Raw genomic sequence first — 26,720 nt, forward strand, 5'->3', positions numbered from 1 at the left:
GGGATCTCGGCTCCACCTCCCGGGTTCACGCCATTCTCCTGCCTCAGCCTCCCAAGTAGCTGGGACTACAGGCACCGCCACCACGCCCGGGTAATTTTTTGTATTTTTAGTAGAGACGGGGTTTCACTGTGTTAGCTAGGATGGTCTTGATCTCCTGACCTCGTGATCCGCCCACCTTGGCCTCCCAAAGTGCTGGGATTACAGGCGTGAGCCACCACACCCGGCCGAAAAGGATTATATATATATATATATATTTTTTTTTTTTTTTTTTTTTTTTTTTTGAGACGGAGTCTCGCTCTGTCGCCCAGGCTGGAGTGCAGTGGCCGGTTCTCAGCTCACTGCAAGCTGCACCTCCCGGGTTTACGCCATTCTCCTGCCTCAGCCTCCCGAGTAGCTGGGACTACAGGCGCCCGCCACCTCGCCCGGCTAGTTTTTTGTATTTTTTAGTAGAGACGGGGTTTCACCATGTTAGCCAGGATGGTCTTGATCTCCTGACCTTGTGATTCCCCCGTCTCGGCCTCCCAAAGTGCTGGGATTACAGGCTTGAGCCACCGCGCCTGGCCCGGATTATATTTTCAAAGGGGCATGTGGAATATTTTTTTTGAAAGTCATGTAGAATAGTTTATCAGCCAGCATCTGTTACCCTTTTCAGAGAGAAAAACCACCACACAACACTTTCTCTTCTAGTAAATTACAAAAAAAAAAAAAAAAAAAAATGTTATTACCTGCTAAATTTGATTTTAAGAGAGTCATATTAAGTTAAATTGTCTGGGCACAGTGGCTCACGCCTATAATCCCAGCACTCTGGGAGACCAAGGCGGGCAGATCTTTTGCGGTCAGGAGTTCAAGACCAGGCTGGCCAACATGGTGAAACCTCACCCCTACTAAAAATACAATAATTAGCCGGGTGTGGTGGTGCGTGCCTGTAGTGCCAGCTACTGGGGAGGCTGAGGCAGGAGAATCACTTGAACCCTGGAGGGGAAGTTGCAGTGAGCTGTGATCACGCCACTGCATTCCAGCTCTGCACTCCAGAGTGAGACTCCATCTCAGAAACAATAAAAGTTAAATTGCGGTGCAATAAATTTCATTGGCAGTAGTGAAGAATGTGCATCTTTTGAAAATATATTCAAAATGAGATTACAATTTAACTTTTTGTGCATCCATGTTTCTGTGATGACTTATGTGTGGACTTCAGATGGACTCTGGAGAAATCTTTGAGCTATTTGAAGCAATTAGTGCTCTTAAACCTGATTTATAATGAAGAACACACATAGTTTCCTACTGGATACTTTAGGAGTATCTGGCCTGTTTCTTCTCTGAGAAATCCTGGTCAGAGTAAGATGAGGTCAAATGATCTCTCTTTCTGTGCTCTTCTTTATCTGATAATTAAATCGACATATGTATCTAATTGATTGCCTCCAAATTTGCATAATCTTTCTAGATTAGCATACTTTTTCATTTAGCTTCACCTGTTTTCATTTAGCTTCATCTGGATCTCCAGATCCACTGCCTCCCCTTATTTGTAAAGTTGCGTACTCCTTCTCCTCCTGCTGATAAACTTCACATTATGTCCCCCTGATGTTGAAACTCATGGACTGGTGTAGATAAAATATAAATCACCCATAAGCCTGATGCCCAGTGATTTCTACTAACATTTTTTGTTTCCTTCTAGTGTTTTTTCCATGACTATTTTTCTTCAAAATTGTTATTGCGTATGATGACCTGATTTTCACTCTTGAAATTATACTATGAGCATTTTAAAACTGTCATTAAATAATCTTCAAAATATTATTTTTAGTGGCTGTGAATATGCCAGCTATATATACCATAATAAACATTTTTTCTACAGTTATTCAAATGGGTTTTTCTGGGTGGTTTTTCCCCTGTAGTTTATAACTCGGGTGAACATATTTGTATATAAATCAATCATATTTCTAGTAACTTTTGAGTTATTTTCACTGGATTATGACTTCCGTAGAAATAGGATCTGTGTTTTGATGACTATTGATTTTTGAACACGTGGTACATTTGCTGGAATAAAATAGATAATCATTAAATATTTGTTGAATGTATAGAAGCTAAATTCTTCAAAGAGAAATTACTGAGTAATAGGACAGAAATGTTTTAGGGTTTTTGATGCTGCTTTGAATAGTTGGAACGTTTATCTTGTTATCACCAATATTTAATATTATTATTTAATCTACTGATTTCATAGGTGGAAATTGATAGATATATTATAATTTGTAATTGTTTCTTCACTCATGAAATTAAACTTTAATTTCACATATGACAGTCATTTGCATTTCTTTTGTGAATTTTTGGTTCTTCTCATTTTTAATGAAGTTGAGGTAACAAATTCCTACTGCTAACGTCCTTGTTTCTAAGGTTAAATTCTAATTTAATGAAATTTTAAAACATTATTTATACTACCAATACTACCAAGGAGTGAGAAAAATAAATGAAACTCTCTGAAAGTTGTGATCTGTGCTGGACATTCCCAGGTCATGCTGTTTATAGTATTTTACTTGAAGTTTTCAGAAAAAAATTCCTTCCATGTGAAACTTTGATAACATGTAATGCATAAAGAAGTGAATGGCTGGGCATGGTGGCTCATGCCTGTAATCCCAGCACTTTGGGAGGCCAAGATAGGAGGATTGCTTGAGCCAGGAGTTTGAGACCAGCCTGGGCAACATAGTGAGACTCTAGTCTCTACAAAAAAAAAAAAAAAAAAAAAAATTTTTTTTTTTTTTTTTTTTAAATTAACCATTGTGGTAGCATGTGCCTGCTGTCCCAGGTACTCAGGAGGCTGAGGTGGGGAGGACCTCTTGAGCCTGGGAGGTCAAGGTGACAGTAAACCGTGATTGTGCCAGTGGATACCAGCCTGGGCTACAGAGCAAGACCCTGTCTCAAAAAAAAAAAAAAAAAAAAAAGGGAAAGAAAGAAAATGAAAGTGATTGAGAGTCAATGTACTTATTATTATTTATTACATTTTCATAAACCGACAGCATATTTAGAGTCCGCTTGGCAAACTTCAGTACTAACACATTATATAGGTGAGCCCTTAGCATCCCACCTTCTTATGGTTCTCTAGCTGGCCATGCTGGTTTCCTTCAGCCAGTTTTATCAACATCATGACCTGTGAGACTCTGGCTTTGAAAGTGTCCTTTTCATCTTAAATGGAGATCTCATTTACCAGAGCGTGAAACTAGGAAAGAAAATTCTTTAGTTCTAGTTCTCATTAATTTTTACTGCTGGTTTTATAAAATCAGCAATTTCTGTAAGGTAATTCTTGTGTATTAATTATGCTTCTGTTTCAGGTAATACCCTAAAGCTGTTAAAGGAGTTAACAAGCAAAAAATCTCTTCAAGTGCCAAGTATTTATTATCATTTGCCTCATTTATTGAAAAATGAAGGAAGTCTTGAACCTGCTGTGCAGATTGGCAATGGAAGAACAGGAGGTATGTTTATTTTGTTTCTTACTGCAGTTGTACTACTGCTGTTAATTGTGTCTTGGACTCTTATGTTCACCATCAGAAGTCTGGGAGGTCAAAAAATAAAAGTTCTTTCTTTATCTGTGCACCTCAGGTTGGGTCTCATTCTAAACTCCATGTCGAAAGGAGTTGGACGTTTCCTTCGTAGATCAAAGTAATATAGCTGAAAGGGATCATGTGAAATCTAGTTCAGGCCCCATCCTAGGCAGACAAATGTTGACACCTTTGTCATTTTTCTGTTTTAGAAATTTGGGAAGTAGAGAGATGACATTTTTTCCTGTTACCTTATTTCAAAATTAACAGCTCTTTTGGTCACGTCACAGAGGTTTTTCTTACGTCTGCCTCACTTTTGGTACAGAGATGTAAGTAGATAGTAACTTTTGTGTAACTTTTTATGCAGTAGTAGAAATGCTTTGATTTACTTCTTCCTAATTTATTCAAAAGATACTATATAGCTTGTTTTTCTCTTCTTGTCAGAGCCAACAGAACTTCCTCAATTTTCCTTATAGAAACTATTTACCACTCTTTTTTTTTTTTTTGAAGCAACGTAAGCACAAATTTGTTGGAACCAAACTACACTCCACAGAGTGGAAGTGGGCTTGAGCAAACCAGCCCAAGAACCATTTACCACTCATACTTTTTATTCCGCTGTGTTGACTTCGTTAATCTTTTCTTCGTAGATTTTAACATGTAGAGGGCAGAATATTATTTTGTTCTTTGATAAGTTTTTAACAAGTGATGAAACGATTACTTCATAGATACCAAAATTCATTTTTGGGTTAGTGTTTTTGAAAAGCTGAGTCTACTTTTGATTCAATGGGATTCTTAAGTATTTTGCTGTCTTTTTGGGGGGATCACATCTTCTCACTGATCTGTAAATGTAAGCTTTTACATTCATCTTGTTTTAGTTCTGCTGTCTTTCTATTTCATTAATCAGTTGAAATGATATACTACCTTCCTTCTTAAGGAGGTAGAAACTCTTAAAATAGTACGTTGAAACAAACCCCTTCTTTCCTTTCTCTAATGATTCAAAAAATATTTATTGAAGCCAGGCATTTTGCAGGTGCCAGGTATACAGAGACTAACAAGGTGTGTGTGGTACTTTGTTTTTTTTTGTTTGTTTGTTTTAGAATGTTGATTATTAATTATTTTTGAAGCTGATATAACATCTCCCTTTAATAATCACTGTTTGGATAAGATGTCTTAAGTAATTGTGGGTTTGTTTAGGCTATTTCTTCATTCATAAGAGTATCAAATAAAAAGAAATTAGAAGTGATTTTAAAGTCATTTAAAACTTCCAAGGTCTCTGTTAGGTTTTTATTTTATAAATGTGACATTCTCTTTCTTTTGAAGCTATGGCTTCCATCCCATTTGTTTACATGACTTTATCCATTATAAATATAATAAAATCTTCGTCAACCAGCTTTCCAATAGTTAACATTCTTATAAAGCTGCCACTATTTTTGAAAGGTAGAAAAAACAGCTTGGTAGAAAAAAACGGATAGGCAAATAACCCATATTTACTACCTTAAACATTTTCCTCCCTAAATCTTTGGGGAACAGCTCTTAATATTTTTAGTTACAGGACCCTTTGGATATTCTAGGAAAGCTGTCAATTTCTACTTTGGAACATGCCCATAGAAAATATAATTTTGTTTGTAATTTCTGGAATTTTATGGAACCCCGGAACTTATCTAGGGCTTCATATTCAGAACTTCTGTTTCTTAGATAAAGAAAAACAGCTTCTTGCTAAAAATGCTGTTTTCCAGTGTTCAGGCTGGTTAATTAGGGAACAGCACTTAGAACAGTTAAGCCATCGTAAGGCTGAAGAGGAAGGACAGTGCTGCTGGTGGCTGCTGACCCCCCAGGGGAGTGGCTGGGATTCTCACACCCAGAACAGAAAATGGCCGGCGCACCACCCAGCACCACATCTGTATCCTCCCACTACATTCGCCAAGGCAACCTGTGGCAAACAGACCCAGAGACTACAAACGGGCTCAAGGGTGACTTCAGCAACGAGGGGTTGCCGAATCGTTTAAGAAAATTAGTACCATGAATGACTTAATACTAAAGAAAATTGAGTTTGCAGAACAAACAGAATGAATATGATTTAAAAATAAAACAACATATTTTTAGAAATGAGGGAGGACAACTTGCCCGTAACACAATAACTGACCATTATCAAAGGATCTGTTAGAAATCTTTGTACTTATGATTTCAATGATTATATTTAAAAATCCCATGTCTAGGGACTGATACGGAATTTTAGCTAGACGTAACTGAAGACCAAATTAGTGATCAGAAAGACTGAGCTCCGTATTTCTTCCAGAATGCAGCAATAAACGCATAAAGAATGGAAGTAGACAAAAGTTTTAATGTTCATCTGGTAGTAATTTCAGAAGGAGTGAACAAAGAGAGTGAAAAGAGGGAATTACCAGCTTATAGGAGTAAATTTCTTTGAGTTGAAGAAACATTCAGGTCTTCAGGTTGAAGGGCCCATTTAGAGCAGAGCAGGAGAGCTGAGAAAAGACTTTTACTGGGTTGTCTAGCGAAATGGCACTACTGCTTGGTGGAGGATAACAGATAATTCTTGGAGTATTTGCTGCAATCAAAGTCCACGAGCAATTGCTATGGGCCAGGCACCTTGTCAGATACTTTGGTACACAAAATTAGATGTGGTTCCGAGTCTTGTGGAGCTTCAGCCCAGTAAAGAAGATACGTATTAGTCACGTAGTCAATTATACAAACAACTGTATAATTACAACTGTAATTACCAGTGTAAAGGATGCTTTGAGAATGTGTAAGAAGGACTTTTGGCCTAATTAGGGAGTTTAAGGAACTCTGAGAAATTATGTTTGGCCTCAGGCTGATAGAATCTGTCATTTACTGGTGAAGATGGGTGTGTTAGTGTCCTGTTGCTGCTGTAACAAATTGACACAAAATCACTGTGTTTAAACCACAACACAGATTTTTCATCTTACAGTTTGCGAGGCAGAGGTCCTAGAACCAGATTGTCAAGAGGGGTGTGTTCCTTCTGGAATCTCTAGGGGAGGATCCTTTTTATTTTATTTTATTTTATTTTTTGCCTTTTCCACATTACTTTGTGGCCTCTTCCTTCATCTTCAAAGTACAGTATCGTCAAATCTCTCTGACCATGACCCTCTTGATTCTGTTGTTCCATCTCCTTCTTTTGCTGTGACCCTCCCTCCTTCCTTTCATAAAGACCCTTGTGTTTATATTGGGCCCACTAGGTAATCCAGAATAATTACCCCATCTCAAGAACTTTCATCACATCTGCAAAGTCCATTTTGCCATGTAAGGTGACATATTCACAGGCTCCAGGAATTACGGCATGGACATCTTTGGGATACTGTTATTCTCTCCATCACAATGGAAAAGAATATTCCGGAAGATGGAAAGAGCACCACAAAAGTCCTGTGGTGGAAGGGAGTGTGGAGTGTTCTAGAGAATGAAAGAAGGTCGCTGTAGTTTAAGTTTAGAGTGAGGAGGTGTGTGGAACAAGATGAGGCTAGAGACGTAAGTTGAGGCCAGACCACCATGTAGGGCCTCCTAGACCATTTATGGGATTTTGGTTTCTATCCTAAGAGCAGTAGGAAGCCATTGAAGGGTTTTCAACAGTACTTATTAATAATGACTTGGTAAGATTTAAATTTTACAGAGATCACATTTGCTGCAATGGGAAGGATGATTGAGGATGTGGGAAGAAGAATAGATATGAAAAACCAGATAGGCTGTTTCAGTAATCCACTGGAGAGATGGTCAACTTGGACAAGGTAGCAGTGGTAGTATTAGAGATGGGAAGTAGAAGATGGACCTAGAGTTGTTTGGAACATACGGGAATGTATCAGGGAGGACATAGTGTTCTGGATTTGTGGACTGAGGTAGAGGAGTGGTCAGGAATGATCCCAGGGTTTCTGTACTGAGTGGCTGGAATGCGTGGTGGGCCATTCAGTGAGATAGGGGACAGTAGATACTGTTTTGCATCACTGGTTTGCGAGAGAAGTTTATAAATTAAATTTGGATATGATAATTTGGAGGTGATTTTGAGATATCACAGTGGAGATGTTGGAGTAGGCAGTTGGATATTTAGATCTGGGACTCAAAGGAGAGATCTGAGTTAGATTTAATTTTATGAGTCATTGTTTGGGAGTAAGTGATTGCAGACACAGAAATGGATGAGATCTCCTAGGGCCTAGGACTGGGACTTGAAGGTTTTCCACCAGTTAATTTCCAGGGAAAGAGGAAGGTGAACACAAGGAAGACAGAGGCAGAGAAAGGGCAATGAGGCAGTAGAAGAAAAAAAAATACTGTCATGAGATATAAGGAAAGAAATGAGGAATAAATGACTACAGTCAAACCATAAGGAAACATGATAGGCTAAAAATATTTGGCTAGCAATGAACATTTTTAAGGGGACATAATGTAGTTATAACTGAAGGTAGATTGAGTTACTGAAGGTTGAGAATGCCAAGATTTTTCCTAATTCTTTTTTTACTTTAAAAGAAATACAAACTAGAATTGGAAAACTTCCCAGGAAAGTGGAAGCAAATGAAATAATCACAGTTGATAGTTCTGTCAAATTATAAATACCATGAGGTGGGGGGCTTACCTATCTCATGGCTGTATTTCAGACTGTCTAGTACATAATAGATGTATTATATATGCACAGTTACTACTTGAATTGGAAATACTAGGTGGTTAATCAATGGAACTCTTGCACTCAGAATTAAAACAAAATCAGTGATCCCAGTACCTAGCCAAACCGGTTGGCTCTATTTCTGTTTGGATTCCTTGGTCCATCTTGCTCCTCCCTAAAAGGATGATATGACCATATTCTTCACTTTGCTGACATACTTCTTCTGAACTCTAGCTCAGTAGAATACTTACATTTTCTGGATTGTACATGGTAGAAGAACATGGTATCAGATAGGACAGGCTGGGTTATGTTGTGGTAACTAACAACCCCAGAGTCTCAGTGATTGAGAGAACACGTGTGTATTTTTTTTTTTTTTTGCTCATAGTACATGTCCACCAAGGTTGACCAGTCATGCAGGGATCCAGGCTGACAGAGCAGTTGCCATCTTGAATATTTCTGGCTGCTCTGCCAAAGAGAACAGACAATCTCAAGGATTTCACACTGCAGTTATCAGTGCTCAGCCCACAGATTACACATGCCGATGACTCATGGGCTATTAATAATTATATCCCCTTGGCCCCACAGTCCCCAACCATAAGGGGACTAAGAAGTGCAGCCCTTCCATGGGCTCAGAAGGCCAAGGAAACTACCCTTTTTTGGTGGTAATTTTGCAAATTACCATAAGCATGGTTACTCTCATTTTGTAGGTTGGGCTGAAATTAGAAGTTTCATTTTTAGTGCTTTTGAAGTCTTTGAATACCCTGGTTTAAGCTAAATAATTTAAATTTTAACTCTAAAATAGTGTATTAGGGATAAAATGGTTTATTCTCTAAACACGCTGTATTAGTCCATTTTCACACTGCTGATAAAGACACACCTGAGACTGGGCAATTTACAAAAGAAAGAGGTTTAATTGGACTTAGAGTTCCACACAACTGGGGAGGCCTCACAATCATGGCAGAAGGCAAGGAGGAGCAAGTCACATCTTACATGGATGGCAGCAGGCAAAGAGAGAGTGAGCTTGTGCAAGGAAACTTCTCTTTTTAAAACCATCAGATCACGTGAGGCTTATTCACTGTCATGAGAACAGCACAGGAAAGACTTGCCCCATGATTCAATTACCTCTCACCGGGTGCCTCCCGCAACACATAGGAGTTCAAGATGAGATTTGGGTGGGGACACACCCAAACCATATCATTCCGCCCCCAGCCCCTCCCAAATCTCACATCCTCACATTTCAAAACCAGTCATGCCTTCCCAACCGTTCCCTGAAGTCATTAACTCATTTCAGCATTAACTCAAAAGTCCATAGTCCAACATCTCATCTGAGATGAGGCAAGTCCCTTCCACCCATGAGCCTGTAAAATCAAAAACAAGCTAGTTACTTCCTAGATACAATGCGGGTACCAGCATTGGGTAAATACAGCCATTCCAAATGGGAAAAATTGGCCAAAACAAAGGGGTTACAGGCCCTGTACAAGTCCACAATCCAGCAGGGCAGTCAAATCTTAAAACTCCAAAATGATTTCCTTTGACTCCATGTCTCACATCCAGGTCACACTGATGCAAGAGATGGGTTCCCTTGGTCTTGGGCAGCTCTGCCCCTGTGGCTCTGCAGGGTACAGCCTCCCTCCCGGCTGCTTTCAGGGGCTTGTGTTGAGTGTGGCTTTTCCAGGCACGTGGTGAAAGCCATGGGTGGATCTACCATTGTGGGGTCTGGAGGACGGTGGTCCTCTTCTCACAGCTACACTAGGTGGTGCCCCAATAGGGACTCTGTCAGGGGGGTCTCTGACCCCACATGTCCCTTCCGCCCTGTGCTAGCAGAGGTTCTCCATAAGAGCACCATGCCTACAGCAAACTTCTGCCTGAGCATCCAGGCGTATCCATTCATCCTCTGGAATCTAGGTGGAAGTTCCCAATTCTTGACTTCTGTGCACCTGCAGGCTCAACACCATGCGGAAGCTGCCAAGGCTTGGGGCTTGCACCCTCTGAAGCCATGGCCTGAGCAGTACCTTGGCCCCTTTTAGTCAAGGCTGGAGTGGCTGGGACACAGGTCACCAAGTCCCTAGACTGCACACAGCAGAGGGACCCTGGGCCCGGCCCAGGAAAACGTTTTTCCCTCCTAAATCTCTGGGCCTGTGTAGGGAGGGGTTGCCACAAAGGTCTCTGACATGCCTTGGAGACATTTTCCCCATTGAGCTTAACCATTCAGCTCCTCGTTACTTATGCAAATTTCTGCAACTGGCTTGAATTTCACCTCAGAAAATGAGATTTTCTTTTCTATTACGTTGTCAGGCTGCAAATTTTCCAAACTTTTATGCTCTTTCCCTTTTAAAACTGAACGCTGGCTGGGCGGGGTGGCTCACGCCTATAATCCCAGCACTTTGGGAGGCCAAGGCGGGTGGATCACGAGGTCAGGAGTTCGAGACCAGCCTGACCAACGTGGTGAAACCCTGTCTCTACTAAAAATACAAAACAGCACAGGAAATCTGGCCACGGTGGCTGGCACCTGTAATCCCAGCTACTCGGGAGGCTGAGGCAGGAGAATTGTTTGAAGCTGGGAGATGGAGGTTGCAGTGAGCCGAGATCGTGCCGTTGCACTCCAGCCTGTGCCACAAGAGTGAAACTCTGTCTCAAAAGAACAACAACAACAATAAAAACAAAAAAAAACAAAAACACCGAATGCCTTTAACAGCACCCAAGTTACCTCTTGAACGCTTTGCTGCTTAGAAATTTCTTCCACCAGATACCATAAATCATCTCTCTCAAGTTCAAAGTTCCGCAAATCTCTAGGGCAGGGGCAAAATGCTGCCAGTCTCTTTGCTAAAACATAATAAGAGGCACCTTGACTCCAGTTCCCAACAAGTTCCTCATCTCCATCTGAGACCACCTCAGTCTAGATTTCATTGTCCATATCATTATCAGCATTTTGGTCAGCCATTCAACAAGTCTCTAGGGAGCTCTCCAGACTTCCTATATTTTCCTGCCTTCTGAGCCCTCCAAACTGTTCAGCCTCTGCCTGTTACCCAGTTCCAAAGTCGCTTCCACATTTTCGGGTATCTTTTCAGCAGCGCCCCACTCTGCTGGTACCAGTTTACTGTATTAGTCTATTTTCATGCTGCTGATAAAGACATACCTGAGACTGGGCAATTTACAAAAGAAAGAGGTTTAATTGAACTTAGATTTCCAAGTGGCTGGGGAAGCCTCACAATCATGGCGGAAGGCAAGGAGGAGCAAGTCACATCTTACATGGATGGCAGCAGGCAAAGAGAAAACAACCCTGTGCAGGGGAACTCCTCTTTTTAAAACCATCACATCTCGTAAGACTTATTCACTGTCACGAGAACAGTATGGGAAAGATTTGCCCCCATGATTCCATTAACTCCCACCAGGTCCCTCCCACAATAGGTAGGAATTCAAGATGAGATTTGGGTAGGGACACAGCCAAACCATATCACGTGCCATCTAAACTTCAGCAAAGCAAAGCAGAAACCAAAAATCCCCAGAGTGTGGTAGGGATAGAGAATTTGCATTGTGACTTTATGCCATTTTTGTTTGCACACTGTGGATCACCATGGGCTTTGCTTTCATCATAAGTGAAGTCTTTGTACTCCATATGAGTTAGCATTTTCTAAGAATGCTCCTCATCCTAGTTGCTACGCTTGTAATTTTTTTTTTGTTTTTTTGAGACAGGGTCTCGCTCTGTCGCCTGGGCTGGAGTACAGTGGTGTGATCACAGCTCACTGCAGCCTCCACCTCCCAGGCTCAGGTGATCCTCCCACCTCAGCCTCCCAAGTAGCTAGGACTACAGGCATGCGCCACTATGCCCAGCTAAGTTTTTTATTTTTTGTAGAGACAGGGTCTTGCCACGTTGCTCAGGCCAGTCTCGAACTGCTCGGCTCAAGTGATCCTCCTGCCTCAGTCTACTGAAGTGCTGGGATTAAAGGCATCAGCCACCACACCCGGCCTTAAATTCTGAGGTAGATTATTCTGTGTAATTTTGCTTCCATTGTAACTCATCCTGTCTTTTGGCATCTCAGAGTAACTTGGTCAGAACAGAAATCTGGATTGAGGGCCCTCTCCTCAAGTGTGTTGTTCTGAGTGAAAGTTGCCCCGTCCACTTACTCAAGTCATCCTTGATCCCTCCCCTTCTCTCGTCTGCTAGCTGAAGCCCCATTGGTGAGCGTCTCCATCATCCACTCATCTCCACCTCTTCAAACACCCTACAGCCTCATTTAAACCACCATCTTTTCCTTTAGTTAATACAGTAACTTCCTAACTGATCTCCCAAAGTGCTTTTACTTTTTGTGAAATTTGATAATCTCTTAAAATTACAAATTGGATAATGTCACTCCCCTGCTTACAACCTTACAATGGCTTTCTCTTGCACTCAGCATTAAAACAAACTTTGTTATATGCAGTGTGACCCCTGGCTGATTTTCTCAATCTGGGCTTATTCTGCTTTCGATCCAGCCTGCTCTTGGTATTTCTTGACTATGTGAAAATCGTTCTGTCTTCAGGGTCTTATTGCTTCCTCTTCTGCAGTATTCTTCATCAGCTCTTTCTCATGGTTACCAGCTCAGCTGATATCAGAGAGGCCTTCCGTGACCACACGACCTATAGGGATACCCCCTCCCCATTCATCACTTTGACAGTATCAGCCTATATATATCATCCTGTAAGACACATATATTTTAAATCCTTTTCCCCTTTCTAGAATGTGCGTTCCATGAGGGCAGGGACCTTATCTGTGTTATTTACCATTGTATGCCTAATACCTAGAAAAATGCCTTGCAGTAAATATGTGCAAAACAAATAGAGCAAATATCTTTTTCTGGAGGTGGGGGACAGAGTCTTGTAGAGCAAATATCTTTTTGAGTGCTTGAGAACTCTTCTTACCTGAAATGGAATAGAGGGATGTAGCATGAGACCTTGGGGCAGTCCCTTAAACCTTTCGCATCTTAGTATTCTTACCTCAAGAATCATGGTGGTAGATCCATGGTCTTTACACTTCCTTCTGGCATTAGAATTCTTTTTGTTTGTTTGTTTTTGAGATGGAGTCTCACTGTGTCGCCCAGGCTGGAGTGCAGTGGCACGATCTTGGCTCACTGCAACCTCCACCTCCTGGATTCAAGCTATTCTCCTGCCTCAGCCTCCTGAATAGCTGGGACTACAGGTGCCTGCTACCATGCCTGGCTAATTTTTTGTATTTTTAGTAGAGACAGGGTTTCACCGTGTTAGCCAGGGTGGTCTCGATCTTCTGACCTCGTGATCCACCCGCTTCGGTCTCCCAAAGTGATGAGATTACAGGCGTGAGCCACTGCACCCAGCTGCTGGCATTAGAATTCTGTGAATTATAAGTATTTTTTAGTATCTCCAAAAAATTGTGGCATGATTAAGACTAAGTTGTTTTTAACATATTCAAAATACTTCTCTATTGATACATACTTAGTATACTAAGACTTTAAGGCATAATTTTTAAAAACTTACTTTGAAATACCTCTATAATGCAGTATGTTCCTAAAAAATCACTGTGGTATGAAAATGGCGCAAAAAAATGAGAGCAAGGGGGTTAGGATCACAACACTCAAAAAACTTCATCAGTTACACATAAAAAAGGATAAGAACCTAATAATAATGGTGGCACATTTTTTCACAGGGTAAATGATTGAGAAATACATAGATGTGGCACTCTATCTTGAAAAAGCCCTGAGATTTGCTTGTTAAAGTGGGTTGCTGAAGGTTGCAGCTTGTAAGTTATTGTGAAGGGCTGTGAGGTAGATTATTTGAAATCTGATGGGAGGTTGCAACACCCAGTGTGGATGGGTGTGGTTGATAGCTGTGGTGAACTGAGACAGCTGGTAGGTATTTTGAGGTGTGTGCATTTTGTATGCAGTATTTCTACACGGTTCGGTTCAATTTTCTGAACTCAGTTCAGCTGGGTACAATTTTCTGTTGCTGACCTGGTGTTGGTTTCAGAAGACAAATTGCACGTAAGCTAATGTGAACTTAACGTGTTATGCCCCAATTTTTCCCTAATATGTTAATCATGTAGAAACAAATTTGTGTTGAAAACAAGCATTATAGGAACAGTGACTGTAATTTTAGACTTTAAAAATGTTGCACAAATAGTACACAAAGTTTTCTTTTCTTTTTTTTTGAATTGGAATCTTGCTTTGTCACCCAGGCTGCAGTGCAAGGGCACAATCTCAGCTCACTGCATCCTCTGCCTCCCAGGCGATTCTTATGCCTCCGCCTCCCAAGTAGCTGGGATTATAGGTGCACGCCCCCATGCCCAGATAATTTTTGTATTTTTAGTAGAGACTGGGTTTCACCATGTTGGCCAGGCTGGTCTGAAACTCCTGAGCCCAAGTAGTCCACCACCTCTGCCTCCCAAAGTGCTGGGATTATAGGCATGAGCCACTGTGCCCGGTCAGAAAGTTTTCATATGCCTTTACCCAGTGTCCCTACATGACCATAGTACAGTGATCAAAAGCCAGGAAGTTAACGTCGATGCTACACTGTTAGCTAACCTTAGCTCTTATTCCAATTTTGTCATGTGTTTCATTGTTGTTATTTTTCTCTTCCAGGATCCAACTCAAGATCGCATATTTCACTTAATTGTCATGGTTCCTAAGTCTTTTCTAATCAGAGACAGTTCATTACTCTGTCTTTCATGACCATAACACTTTAAAGAGTACTGTTATTTTGTGGAGCATTGCCCCAGTTTGGATTTCTCTGATGTTCCTTTATGGTTAAGTTGAGGTTATGCATTGTTGGCAAGAACAACCACAGAATTGATGTTGTGCTCTTCTTGGCATGTCTTATGCTTGAAGTCGATAGATAAGACGTTAATTTTTAAGATACGTTTAGTATTTTTAAGTTTTAGTTGTATAATACAGTTTGCTGTTTATACTTTACAGCCATTCATTTTTAGTGTGAGGTTTAATGTCTTTCATTTTTATCAGTTCTTTTTTTCTTATGATTAAGCCATGTGAAAATGAATTACAGTCATTACAGGTATCCCCTTGTATTCTTTATTTTTCTTTCTGAAACTTAATATGTTTTGATCCATCAATTATTCCTATTCATTTGAGAGGGTATAATACTTTTGAAATAGAAGTGTTTTTCTGTATTGTCCTTGTACAATTTTTTAATATAATTACGATTTTTTTTTTTTCAGTTTCCATAGTCATGGGCATTCCTACAGTGAAAAGAGAAGTTAAATCTTACCTCATAGAAACTCTTCATTCCCTTATTGATAATCTGTATCCTGAAGAGAAGTTGGACTGTGTGATAGTAGTCTTCATAGGAGAGGTAATTATTTAATTGTTGTTATGTTTTTACCATATATAGCCTATAAGAGTTGAAACCCTAATTGAATATTTGAATATGCTTTTAAAAGCACTTTTAAAAAATGTGATGAGTAAAGCTTAGGTAATATATTCTATCTGACAGTTTAATGTAAATCTAACTTATGTTTGCCTTTACTTCTCTCCTGCAGTTACAAACCAGGAATAGTAATCTTTGTTGTCAATAGAATGATATACCCATAGATCTTTAAGAACGTGTCCCCTATGAGTGAGAACATGCGGTGTCTGGTTTTCTGTCCTTGTGAGAGTTTGCTGAGAATGATGGTTTCCAGCTTCATCCATGTCCCTACAAAGGACTTGAACTCATTGTTTTTTATGGCTGCATAGTATTCCATGGTGTATATATGCCACATTTTCTTAATCCAGTCTGTCATTGATGGACATTTGGGTTGGTTCTCACTCATAGGTGGGAATTGAACAATGAGAACACTTGGACACAGGATGGGGAACATCACACACCGGGGCCTATTGGTGGGTGAGGGAAAGGGGGAGGGGGGAGGGATAGTATTAAGAGATAGACCTAATGTAAATGATGAGTTAATGGGTGCAGTACACCAACATGGCACATGTATACACATGTAACAAACCTGCACATTGTGCACACGTACCCTAGAACTTAAAGTATAATTAAAAGAAAAAGAAATATGTAAAAAAAAAAAAAAAAGATATGTCCCCGTTTCTAGCTCTAAGACTGAAATTTGGACATTTGCTCTGATGATCTTTGGGAGTCCTGAAACCTGAAAAAGGTTTAGTCTCAGCTGGGGTTTTATCATCCTTTTATTCTCTCCATCCCTTCTCTGTACTCCTAAGAAATCGTGTGAATGAGAAATACCACACTTCTTGTATTTTAGTATCCTCAAAAGATTTAGAGAAAAAATAAATCTTGAAAAAGTTCTTTTTAAATCATGAGGAATAAGACCCTAGAGTAAATATTTTCTTAATTATTGTGTAGAGTTTCAGAATGGGAAAGGATTTAGGACACAGTATAGTTCTGGCCCACTAATTCGTAACTTTTTAGAGTTCCCCATGTCTTTTTAAATGAAAATGGTCTTGATGATTTCATTATTAGAGAAGTAAACAAATGCATACTGTTCAAAACAGTTACATAAATGTATGATGAAAAATTACCTGTTACTCCTCTGTATAAATATAACTATTTCAAAATATATGTTAAGGGTTTTATTCGTGTGGCTTGTACAGCTATATATGAATGGGATCATTCTATATATATTTTAATGTAGTGGACATTTTTCCATGCTAACACAAATAAATATCACAACATCATTCTTTATGGCTATAAAATATTTCATTATGTGGTTTTAGCACAATTTATTTAATGTCTGATTGATAGACATTTAGGCTGTTTCCTAACTGATACAGGTTGTCTCTTGTTCAAAAACACCTGAATTCTCTGTAATTGTTGCAAAACAGAACAGGAAATCGTATGTATGCGGAGGTGATGGCTAAATGAAGTGATTAGAAAGAGACAGAAGGAGTTTTTGAGGTGGGTTTCAGGCAGAATACTGCCTAAACCAGAACAACCAAATGATGGTGGTGGTAACCATGAAGAGGACTTTATATTGAATGAATGTATATGTATATATTTTGTGACAGGATCTCACTCTGTCACCCAGGCTGGAGTGCAGTGGTGCAGTTTTGGCTCACTGCAACCTCGACCTCCCAGGCTCAAGCAATCCTCCTATGTCAGCCTCCCAAGTAGCTGGGAGTACAGCTGTGCGCCACCATGCCCAGCTAATTTTTTGTATTTTGTGTGTGTGTGTTGAGACAGGGTTTCACTATGTTGCCCAGGTTGTCTCCTGAGCTCAAGTGATCCTCCTACTCCAGTCTCCCAAAGTTCTGGGATTATAGGTGTGCGCCACCACACCCAGCCTAGGATATTTTTTTATATTGCGCTGTTTATTCACATTGTTTCAGCAGTTTACCCAGCAGCATTCCAAATACCTTACATAAAAACTGTAGGATTTGAATTTAGATTCTATAAGGAAATAACAGATTCATCAAGTTGGACGAGCACCTACTGTTCAACTTTGAAAAATTGAGTTTCTAGAATTTCCAGGTTCATGGAGTGTTTAGTATACAGTATGAAAACAATGTTGGTTTTTTTTTTTTAATTCAGTGTTTTTTTTTTTTGTTTTTTTTTTTGTTTTTTTTGAGACGGAGTCTCGCTCTGTCGCCCAGGCTGGAGTGCTGTGGCCGGATCTCAGCTCACTGCAAGCTCCGCCTCCCAGGTTCACGCCATTCTCCTGCCTCAGCCTCCCAAGTAGCTAGGACTACAGGCGCCCGCCACCTCGCCCGGCTAATTTTTTATATTTTTTAGTAGAGACGGGGTTTCACCGTGTTAGCCAGGATGGTCTCGATCTCCTGACCTCGTGATCCGCCCGTCTCGGCCTCCCAAAGTGCTGGGATTATAGGCTTGAGCCACCGCGCCCGGCCTCTTTTTTTTTTTAATTATTATTATACTTTAAGTTCTAGGGTACATGTGCACAACATGCAGGTTTGTTGCATATGTATACTTGTGCCATGTTGGTGTGCTACACCCATCAACTCGTCAGCACCCATCAACTCATCATTTACATCAGGTATAACTCCCAATGCAATCCCTCCCTCCTTCCCCCTCCCCATAATAGGCCCCGGTGTGTGATGTTCCCCTTCCCGAGTCCAAGTGATCTCATTGTTCAGTTCCCACCTATGAGTGAGAACATGCAGTGTTTGGTTTTCTGTTCTTGCAATAGTTTGCTCAGAATGATGGTTTCCAGCTTCATCTATGTCCTACAAAGGGCACAAACTCATCCTCTTTTTTATGGCTGCATAGTATTCCATGGTGTATATGTGCCACATTTTCTTAATCCAGTCTGTCACTGATGGACATTTGGGTTGATTCCAAGTCTTTGCTATTGTGAATAGTTCCACAATGAACATACGTGTGCATGTGTCTTTATAGCAGCATGATTTATAATCCTTTGGGTATATACCCAGTAATGGGATGGCTGGGTCATATGGTACTTCTAGTTCTAGATCCTTGAGGAATCGCCATACTGTTTTCCATAATGGTTGAACTAGTTTACAGTTCCGCCAACAGTGTAAAAGTGTTCCTATTTCTCCACATCCTCTCCAGCATCTGTTATTTCCTGACTTTTTAATGATTGCCATTCTAACTGGTGTGAGATGGTATCTCATTGTAGTTTTGATTTGCATTTCTCTGATGGCCAGTGATGACGAGCATTTTTTCATGTGTCTGTTGGCTGTATGCATGTCTTCTTTTGAGAAATGTCTGTTCATATCCTTTGCCCACTTTTTGATGGGGTTGTTTGTTTTTTTCTTGTAAATTTGTTTGAGTTCTTTATAGGTTCTGGATATTAGCCCTTTGTCAGATGAGTAGATTGCAAACATTTTCTCCCATTCTGTAGGCTGCCTGTTCACTCTAATGGTAGTTTCCTTTGCTGTGCAGAAGCTCTTTAGTTTAATTAGATTCCATTTGTCAAGTTTGGCTTTTGTTGCCGTTGCTTTTGGTGTTTCAGACATGAAGTCTTTGCCCACACCTGTGTCCTGAATGGTATTACCTAGGTTTTCTTCTAGGGTTTTTATGGTATTAGGTCTAACATTTAAGTCTCTAATCCATCTTGAATTAATTTTCGTATGAGGAGTAAGGAAAGGATCCAGTTTCAGCTTTCTACTTATGGCTAGCCAATTTTTCCAGAACCATTTATTAAATAGGGAATCCTTTCCCCATTTCTTGTTTCTTTCAGGTTTGTCAAAGATCAGATGGCTGTAGATGTGTGGTATTATTTCTGAGGACTCTGTTCTGTTCCATTGGTCTATATCTCTGTTTTGGTACCAGTACCATGCTGTTTTGGTTACTGTAGCCTTGTAGTATAGTTTGAAGTCAGGTGGTGTGATGCCTCCAGGTTGGTTCTTTTGACTTAGGATTGTCTTGGCAATGCGGGCTCTTTTTTGGTTCCATATGAACTTTAAAGCAGTTTTTTCCAATTCTGTGAAGAAACTCAAGATTGATGGGGATGGCATTGAATCTATAAATTACCTTGGGCAGTATGGCCATTTTCACAATATTGATTCTTTCTATCCATGAGCATGGTATGTTCTTCCATTTGTTTGTGTACCCTTTTATTTCATTGAGCAGTGGTTTGTAGTTCTCCTTGAAGAGGTCCTTTACATCCCTTATAAGTTGGATTCCTAGGTATTTTATTCTCTTTGAAGCAATTGTGAATGGAAGTTCATTCCTGATTTGGCTCTCTCTTTGTCTATTACTGGTGTATAAGAATGCTTGTGATTTTTGCACATTAATTTTGTATCCTGAGACTTTGCTGAAGTTTCTTATCAGCTTAAGGAGATTTTGGGCTGAGACGATGGGGTTTTCTAAATATACAATCATGTCATCTGCAAAGAGGGACAATTTGACTTCTTCTTTTCCTAACTGAATACCCTTTATTTCTTTCTCTTGCCTGATTGCCCTAGCCAGAACTTCCAACACTATGTTGAATAGGAGTGGTGAGAGAGGGCATCCCTGTCTTGTGCCAGTTTTCAAAGGGAATTTTTCCAGTTTTTGCCCATTCAGTATGATATTGGCTGTGGGTTTGTCATAAATAGCTCTTATTATTTTGAGATACGTTCCATCAATACCTAGTTTATTGAGAGTTTTTAGCATGAAAGGCTGTTGAATTTTGTCAAAGGCCTTTTCTGCATCTATTGAGATAATCATGTGTTTTTTTGTCTTTGGTTCTGTTTATATGCTGGATTACGTTTATTGATTTGCGCATGTTGAACCAGCCTTGCATCCCAGGGATGAAACCCACTTGATCATGGTGGATAAGCTTTTTGATGTGCTGCTGGATTTGGTTTGCCAGTATTTTATTGAGGATTTTTGCATCAATGTTCATCAGGGATATTGGTCTAAAATTCTCTTTTTTTGTTGTGTCTCTGCCAGGCTTTGGTATCAAGATGATGTTGGCCTCATAAAATGAGTTAGGGAGGATTCCCTCTTTTTCTATTGATTGGAATAGTTTCAGAAGGAATGGTACCAGCTCCTCCTTGTACCTCTGGTAGAATTCAGCTGTGAATCCATCTGGTCCTGGACTTTTTTAGGTTGGTAGGCTGTTAATTATTGCCTCAATTTCAGAGCCTGCTATTGGTCCATTCAGGGATTCAACTTCTTCCTGGTTTAGTCTTGGGAGAGTGTAAGTGTCCAGGAAATTATCCATTTCTTCTAGATTTTCTAGTTGATTTGCATAGAGGTGTTTCTAGTATTCTCTGATGGTAGTTTGTATTTCTTTGGGGTCGGTGGTGGTATCCCCTTTATCATTATTTATTGTGTCTACGTGATTCTTCTCTCTTTTCTTCTTTATTAGTGTTGCTAGCAGTTTATCAATTTTGTTGATATTTTCAAAAAACCAGCTCTTGGATTCATTGATTTTTTGGAGGGTTTTTTATGTCTCTATCTCCTTCAGTTCTGCTCTGATCTTAGTTATTTCTTGCCTTCTGCTAGCTTTTGAATGTGTTTGCTCTTGCTTCTCTAATTCTTTTAATTGTGATGTTAGAGTGTCAATTTTAGATCTTTCCAGCTTTCTCTTGTGGGCATTTAGTGCTATAAATTTCCCTCTACACACTGCTTTAAATGTGTCCCAGAGATTCTGGTGTGTTGTATCTTTGTTCTCATTGGTTTCAAAGAACATCTTTATTTCTGCCTTCATTTCGTTATGTACCCAGTAGTCATTCAGGAGCAGGTTGTTCAGTTTCCATGTAGTTGAGCGGTTTTGATTGAGTTTCTTAGTCCTGAGTTCTAGTTTGATGGCACTGTGGTCTGAGAGACAGTTTGTTATAATTTCTCTTCTTGTACATTTGCTGAGGAGTGCTTTACTTCCAATTATGTGGTCAATTTTGGAATAAGTGCGATGTGGTGCTGAGAAGAATGTATATTCTGTTGATTTGGGTGGAGAGTTCTGTAGATGTCTATTAGGTCTACTTGGTGCAGAGTTGAGTTCAATTCCTGGATATCCTTGTTAACTTTCTGTCTTGTTGATCTGTCTAATGTTGACAGTGGGGTGTTGAAGTCTCCCGTTATTATTGTGTGGGAGTCTAAGTCTCTCTGTAAGGCTCTAAGGACTTGCTTTATGAATCTGGGTGCTCCTGTATTGGGTGCATATATATTTAGGATAGTTAGCTCTTCCTGTTGAATTGATCCCTTTACCATTATGTAATGGCCTTCTTTGTCTCTTTTGATCTTTGATGGTTTAAAGTCTGTTTTATCAGAGACTAGGATTGCAACCGCTGCGTTTTTTTTGTTCTCCATTTGCTTGGTAGATCTTCCTCCATCCCTTTATTTTGAGCCCGTGTGTGCCTCTGCATGTGAGATGGGTCTTGACTCTTTATCCAATTTGCCAGCCTGTGTCTTTTAATTGGAGCATTTAGTCCATTTACATTTAAGGTTAATATTGTTATGTGTGAACTTGATCCTGTCATTATGATATTAACTGGTTATTTTGCTCGTTAGTTGATGCAGTTTCTTCCTAGCCTCGATGGTCTTTACATTTTGGCATGTTTTTGCAATGGCTGGTACCGGTTGTTCCTTTCCATGTTTAGGGCTTCCTTCAGGGTCTCTTGTAAGGCAGGCCTGGTGGTGACACAATCTCTAAGCATTTGCTTGTCTGTAAAAGATTTTATTTCTCCTTCACTGATGAAACTTAGTTTGGCTGGATATGAAATTCTGGATTTAAAATTCTTTTCTTTAAGAATGTTGAATATTGGCCCCCACTCTCTTCTGCCTTGTAGAGCTTCTGCCGAGAAATCTGCTGTTAGTCTGATGGGCTTCCCTTTGTGGGTAACCTGACCTTTCTCTCTGGCTTCCCTTAACAGTTTTTCCTTCATTTCAGCTTTGGAGAATCTGACAATTATGTGTCTTGGAGTTGCTCTTCTCGAGGAGTATCTTTGTGGCGTTCTCTGTATTTCCTGAATTTGAATGTTGGCCTGCCCTACTAGGTTGGGGAAGTTCTCCTGGATGATATCCTGAAGAGTGTTTTCCAACTTGGTTCCATTTTCCCCCTCACTTTCAGGCACCCCAATCAGACGTAGATTTGGTCTTTTCACATAATCCCATACTGCTTGAAGGCTTTGTTCATTTCTTTTTCCTCTTTTTTCTTTAGACTTCTCTTCTCGTTTCATTTCATTCATTTGATCCTCAATTGCTGATACTCTTTCTTCCAGTTGATCGAGTCGGTTACTGAAGCTTGTGCATTTGTCACGTATTTCTTGTGTCATGGTTTTTATCTCTGTCAGTTCGTTTATGGCCTTCTCTGCATTGATTATTCTAGTTATCCATTCTTCCACTCTTTTCTCAAGATTTTTAGTTTGCGCTGGGTACGTAATTCCTCCTTTAGCTCTGTGAAGTTTGATGGACTGAAACCTTCTCTCAACTCGTCAAAGTCATTCTCCATCCAGCTTTGATCCGTTGCTGGCAATGAGCTGCGTTCCTTTGGAGGGGGAGATGCGCTCTTATTTTTTGAATTTCCAGCTTTTCTGCCCTGCTTTTTCCCCATCTTTGTGGTTTTATCTGCCTCTGGTCTTTGATGATGGTGACGTACTGATGGGGTTTTGGTGTGGGTGTCCTTCCTGTTTGTTAGTTTTCCTTCTAACCGTCAGGACCCTCAGCTGTAGGTCTGTTGGAGATTGCTTGAGGTCCACTCCAGACCCTGTTTGCCTGGGTATCAGCAGCAGAGGCTGCAGAAGATAGAATATTGGTGAACAGCGAGTGTACCTGTCTGATTCTTGCTTTGGAAGTTTTGTCTCAGGGGTGTACCCCACTGTGTGATGTGTGGGGTGTTGGTCTGCACTTAGTGGGGGATGTCTCCCAGTTAGGCTACTAGGGGTCAGGGACCCACTTGAGCAGGCAGTCTGTCCGTTCTCAGATCTCAACCTCCATGTTGGGAGATCCACTGCTCTCTTCAAAGCTGTCAGATATGGTCGTTTGCATCTGCAGAGGTTTCTGCTGCTTTTTTGTTTCGCTGTGCCCTATCCCCAGAGGTGGAGTCTACAGAGACAGGCAGGCCTCCTTGAGCTGCTGTGGGCTCCACCCAGTTCGGGCTTCCCAGCAGCTTTGTTTACCTACTTAAGCCTCAGCAATGGCGGGCGACCCTCCCCCAGCCTTGCTCCTGCCTTGCGGTTAGATCGCAGACTGCTGTGCTAGCAATGAGGGAGGCTCCGTGGGCGTGGGACCCTCCTCGCCAGGTGTGGGATATAATCTCCTGGTGTGCCGTTTGCTAAGACCCTTGGTAAAGCACAGTATTGGGGTGGGATTACCCGATTTTCCAGGTGTTGTGTGTCTCAGTTCCCCTGGCTAGGAAAAGGGATTCCCTTCCCCCTTGTGCTTCCCAGGTGAGGGGATGCCTCGCCCTGCTTCAGCTGTCGCTGGGTTGGCTGCAGCAGCTGACCAGCTCCAATTGTCCGGCACTCACTAGTGAGATGAACCCGGTACCTCAGTTGTAAATGCAGGAATCACCCGTCTTCTGTGTCACTCGTGCTGGGAGCTGGAGACTGGAGCTATTCCTATTCTGCCATCTTGCTCCGCCCTCTCCAGTGTTCTTATTTTACTATAGTACACATTCTAGTTTGTGCTTCACAGGAAGAGTGCCCGAGACCTTTATTGTGCCTTCTTTAAACTCTTTGATGTAAGCTGGTTTAACAGGGCTAGTTGGCCTAGGGTCTGAAATTTGCACAGTAGAGGCCAGGCGCAGTGGCCAGGCCTGTAATCCCAGCACTTTGGGAGGCTGAGGCGGGCGGATCATGAGGTCAAGAGATCAAGACCATCCTGGCCAACTTGGTGAAACCCCACCTCTACTGAAAATACAAAAATTAACTGGGCATGGTGGTGCGTGCCTGTAGTCCCAGCTACTGTAGTCCCAGCTACTTGGGAGGCTAAGGTGGGAGAATTGCTTGAACCCAGGAGGCAGAGGTTGCAGTGAGCCGAGATTGCATCACTGCACTCCAACCTGGGTGACAGATCGTGCCACTGCACTCCAACCTGGGTGACAGATTGAGACTCTTGTCTCAAAAAAAAAAAAGAAAAAAGGAATTTGCACAGCAGGAATACAGAAGTTGAATAACCAGAGAGTATTTATTATTAAATTGCTCTGGCATTTTTGGTTTTTATTTTTATTTTCTGTTGTACATTTCATTAATACTAAGAAATATTATTTCTTTTGTGTTTTAATTAATTTTTGATAGAAATATAATCAGATGGTTTTTAAAATCTCCATGTATGTTGTATACACTGAACAGTGTTCCTTCCAGTGCTGTGTTTTAGACACTCAGTTTACTGTGGTGACTGTTGATAACTGCACCCATTCAGAGACATGTAATGGCCCTAATTCTGTGCAGATGGTATAAGGTTAATGTTCATATTAGAGCATAAACAGCTATTTAGATTTCCTTCTGATTTTGATAAAATATTTTCCTGGAAAATTATCCATTTTATCCAACTTCTAAACTTTGTTTTAGGCAGAGGTGGGAAATGCAGGCTCCTGTTCTTTTTGCGATTCTTCCCCCCGATTGGTTTGTGCACGCTTGTGTATTTGTGACTGGCTACTTAACGGATCCGTTTTAATTTATGATGTTCTGAAAACCTTCTTGGGTTTATTTATTATTTCCTTTTTTGTTTGTTTTCTCATCCATTGATGTCTGCTTTTAACATTATTAATTTTTTCTTCTATTTTAGTTCCATTTTTTACTTTTCAGACATGTTCACCCAAATGCTAACTTGATTTATTTTCATTATTTATTTTTTAGATATCAGAATTAATATGCATTTTGCTGCCTGGTGGCAACTGCTTTAATTGGGAGCTTTTTGTTATTTTAAATTAATGGTGAAATGTTTGGTCATAATTTTTCAGCTGGTGTGTGTGTGCATGTGCATGTTTATACATGTTTATACACACATACATACATATAGTTTTTGTTCTGCTGAATTTCCCCCTTTTGTCTTATTACTTTGGATGGTTGCTGTGCTGGTTCATCTTTAAGGATCATCGTTGGAGAGGAAGTTTTCCCTAGGCTGCTGGTTTACAGGAGGATGAGGTGACAGAGTAGTGTTCCAGATGACTCTGCCTTTCCTTCTGCCACACAGTTTTGGGCTGCTTCCTGCAAATACTGCTAGCCTGTGCAACTCTTCATGTTACCTCTGGTTATTAGGACTAAACTGGATCCCTTTGGAGTTTAAGAATTTGGACTATTAATACCCTAAAATAAAGTTTGCAGTTTTTGTATCAGGTTCTCATTGATGATTGTATATGATTTCCAGGAGGGCAAGTGGGAAGTACTGTCCGTGCTGTGTTCCCACCCAAACTCTGTGTAAGTAGCTGAGTCTGTTCTAGTTAGACAGTTCAGTCTGCCTTCAGTCAAGGTTTAGTTACCTGAATGTTTCTGAACTCTTTTCTATCCCAAAGCACCTGAAGAGTACAACAGCCATAGAAACAAATACAAACTCTTTTAGTTGCCTGTTAATCATATTTTTTTTTAAACGCAAAAGGGCACATTTCATTTTAAGTTTTCTTTTACTTACTGAACAAGTGTCCATGGAAGTACCAAAAAGAGGAAGGTGCTGGAAGAGATTAAAACTCTTTAAAGGCCAGACATGGTGACTCCTGCCTGTAATCCCAATGACGTGGGAGGCTGAGGCAGGAGGATCACTTGAGGCCAGGAGTTGTAGACCAGCCTGCGCAACAGAGCAAGACTCTATCTCTAAAAAAATGTTTTTAATTATCCAGACATTGTGGTACACACCTGTAGTCCCAGCTACTCAGGAGGTTGAGGTAGGAGGATCGCTTCAGCTCAGGAGTTCAAGGCTTCAGTGAGCTGTGATCAAGCTACTGCATCCAGTTTGGGTGACAGAGACCTTATCTCAAAAAAAAAATCTTTAAAAATCCATTAGATAATAAATTTTGGCCCCAAATTAAAGTCTAGCAGTACACTAGAATATTAATATTTAATGCCATTAGCTTTATTTTTCTGCTTTTTGAAAAAAAATTATTAGTTATACATGTATATGGCTAAAGTGTCCAATAGTTCTACAAAGCTGGTTAAAATAGTCTCCTGTTTTCATTCCTCCGCTGGCTAAAGTGTCCAATAGTTCTACAAAGCTGGTTAAAATAGTCTCCTGTTTTCATTCCCCCGCCC

General features: G+C 40.5%; 1 protein-coding gene across 6 annotated transcripts in view; it reads left to right on the forward strand.

The window, feature by feature from the left end:
* Window positions 1-26,720, forward strand: part of MGAT4A (alpha-1,3-mannosyl-glycoprotein 4-beta-N-acetylglucosaminyltransferase A) — a 127,816-nt gene that overhangs the window by 54,372 nt on the left and 46,724 nt on the right. For all 6 annotated transcript variants that reach the window (XR_004054465.1, XM_030921762.1, XM_030921760.1 and 3 more), the window contains exons 4-5: window positions 3,318-3,458; window positions 15,332-15,465. Coding sequence is in view for 5 of the 6 variants with exons in the window: in XM_030921762.1 (XP_030777622.1) it covers window positions 3,318-3,458; window positions 15,332-15,465 (275 nt within the window). In the remaining variant the exon portion in view is untranslated. The remainder of the gene's footprint in view (window positions 1-3,317; window positions 3,459-15,331; window positions 15,466-26,720) is intronic.

The sequence above is a fragment of the Rhinopithecus roxellana genome, chromosome 17 (assembly GCF_007565055.1).
Source record: "Rhinopithecus roxellana isolate Shanxi Qingling chromosome 17, ASM756505v1, whole genome shotgun sequence".
NCBI lineage: Eukaryota > Metazoa > Chordata > Mammalia > Primates > Cercopithecidae > Rhinopithecus > Rhinopithecus roxellana.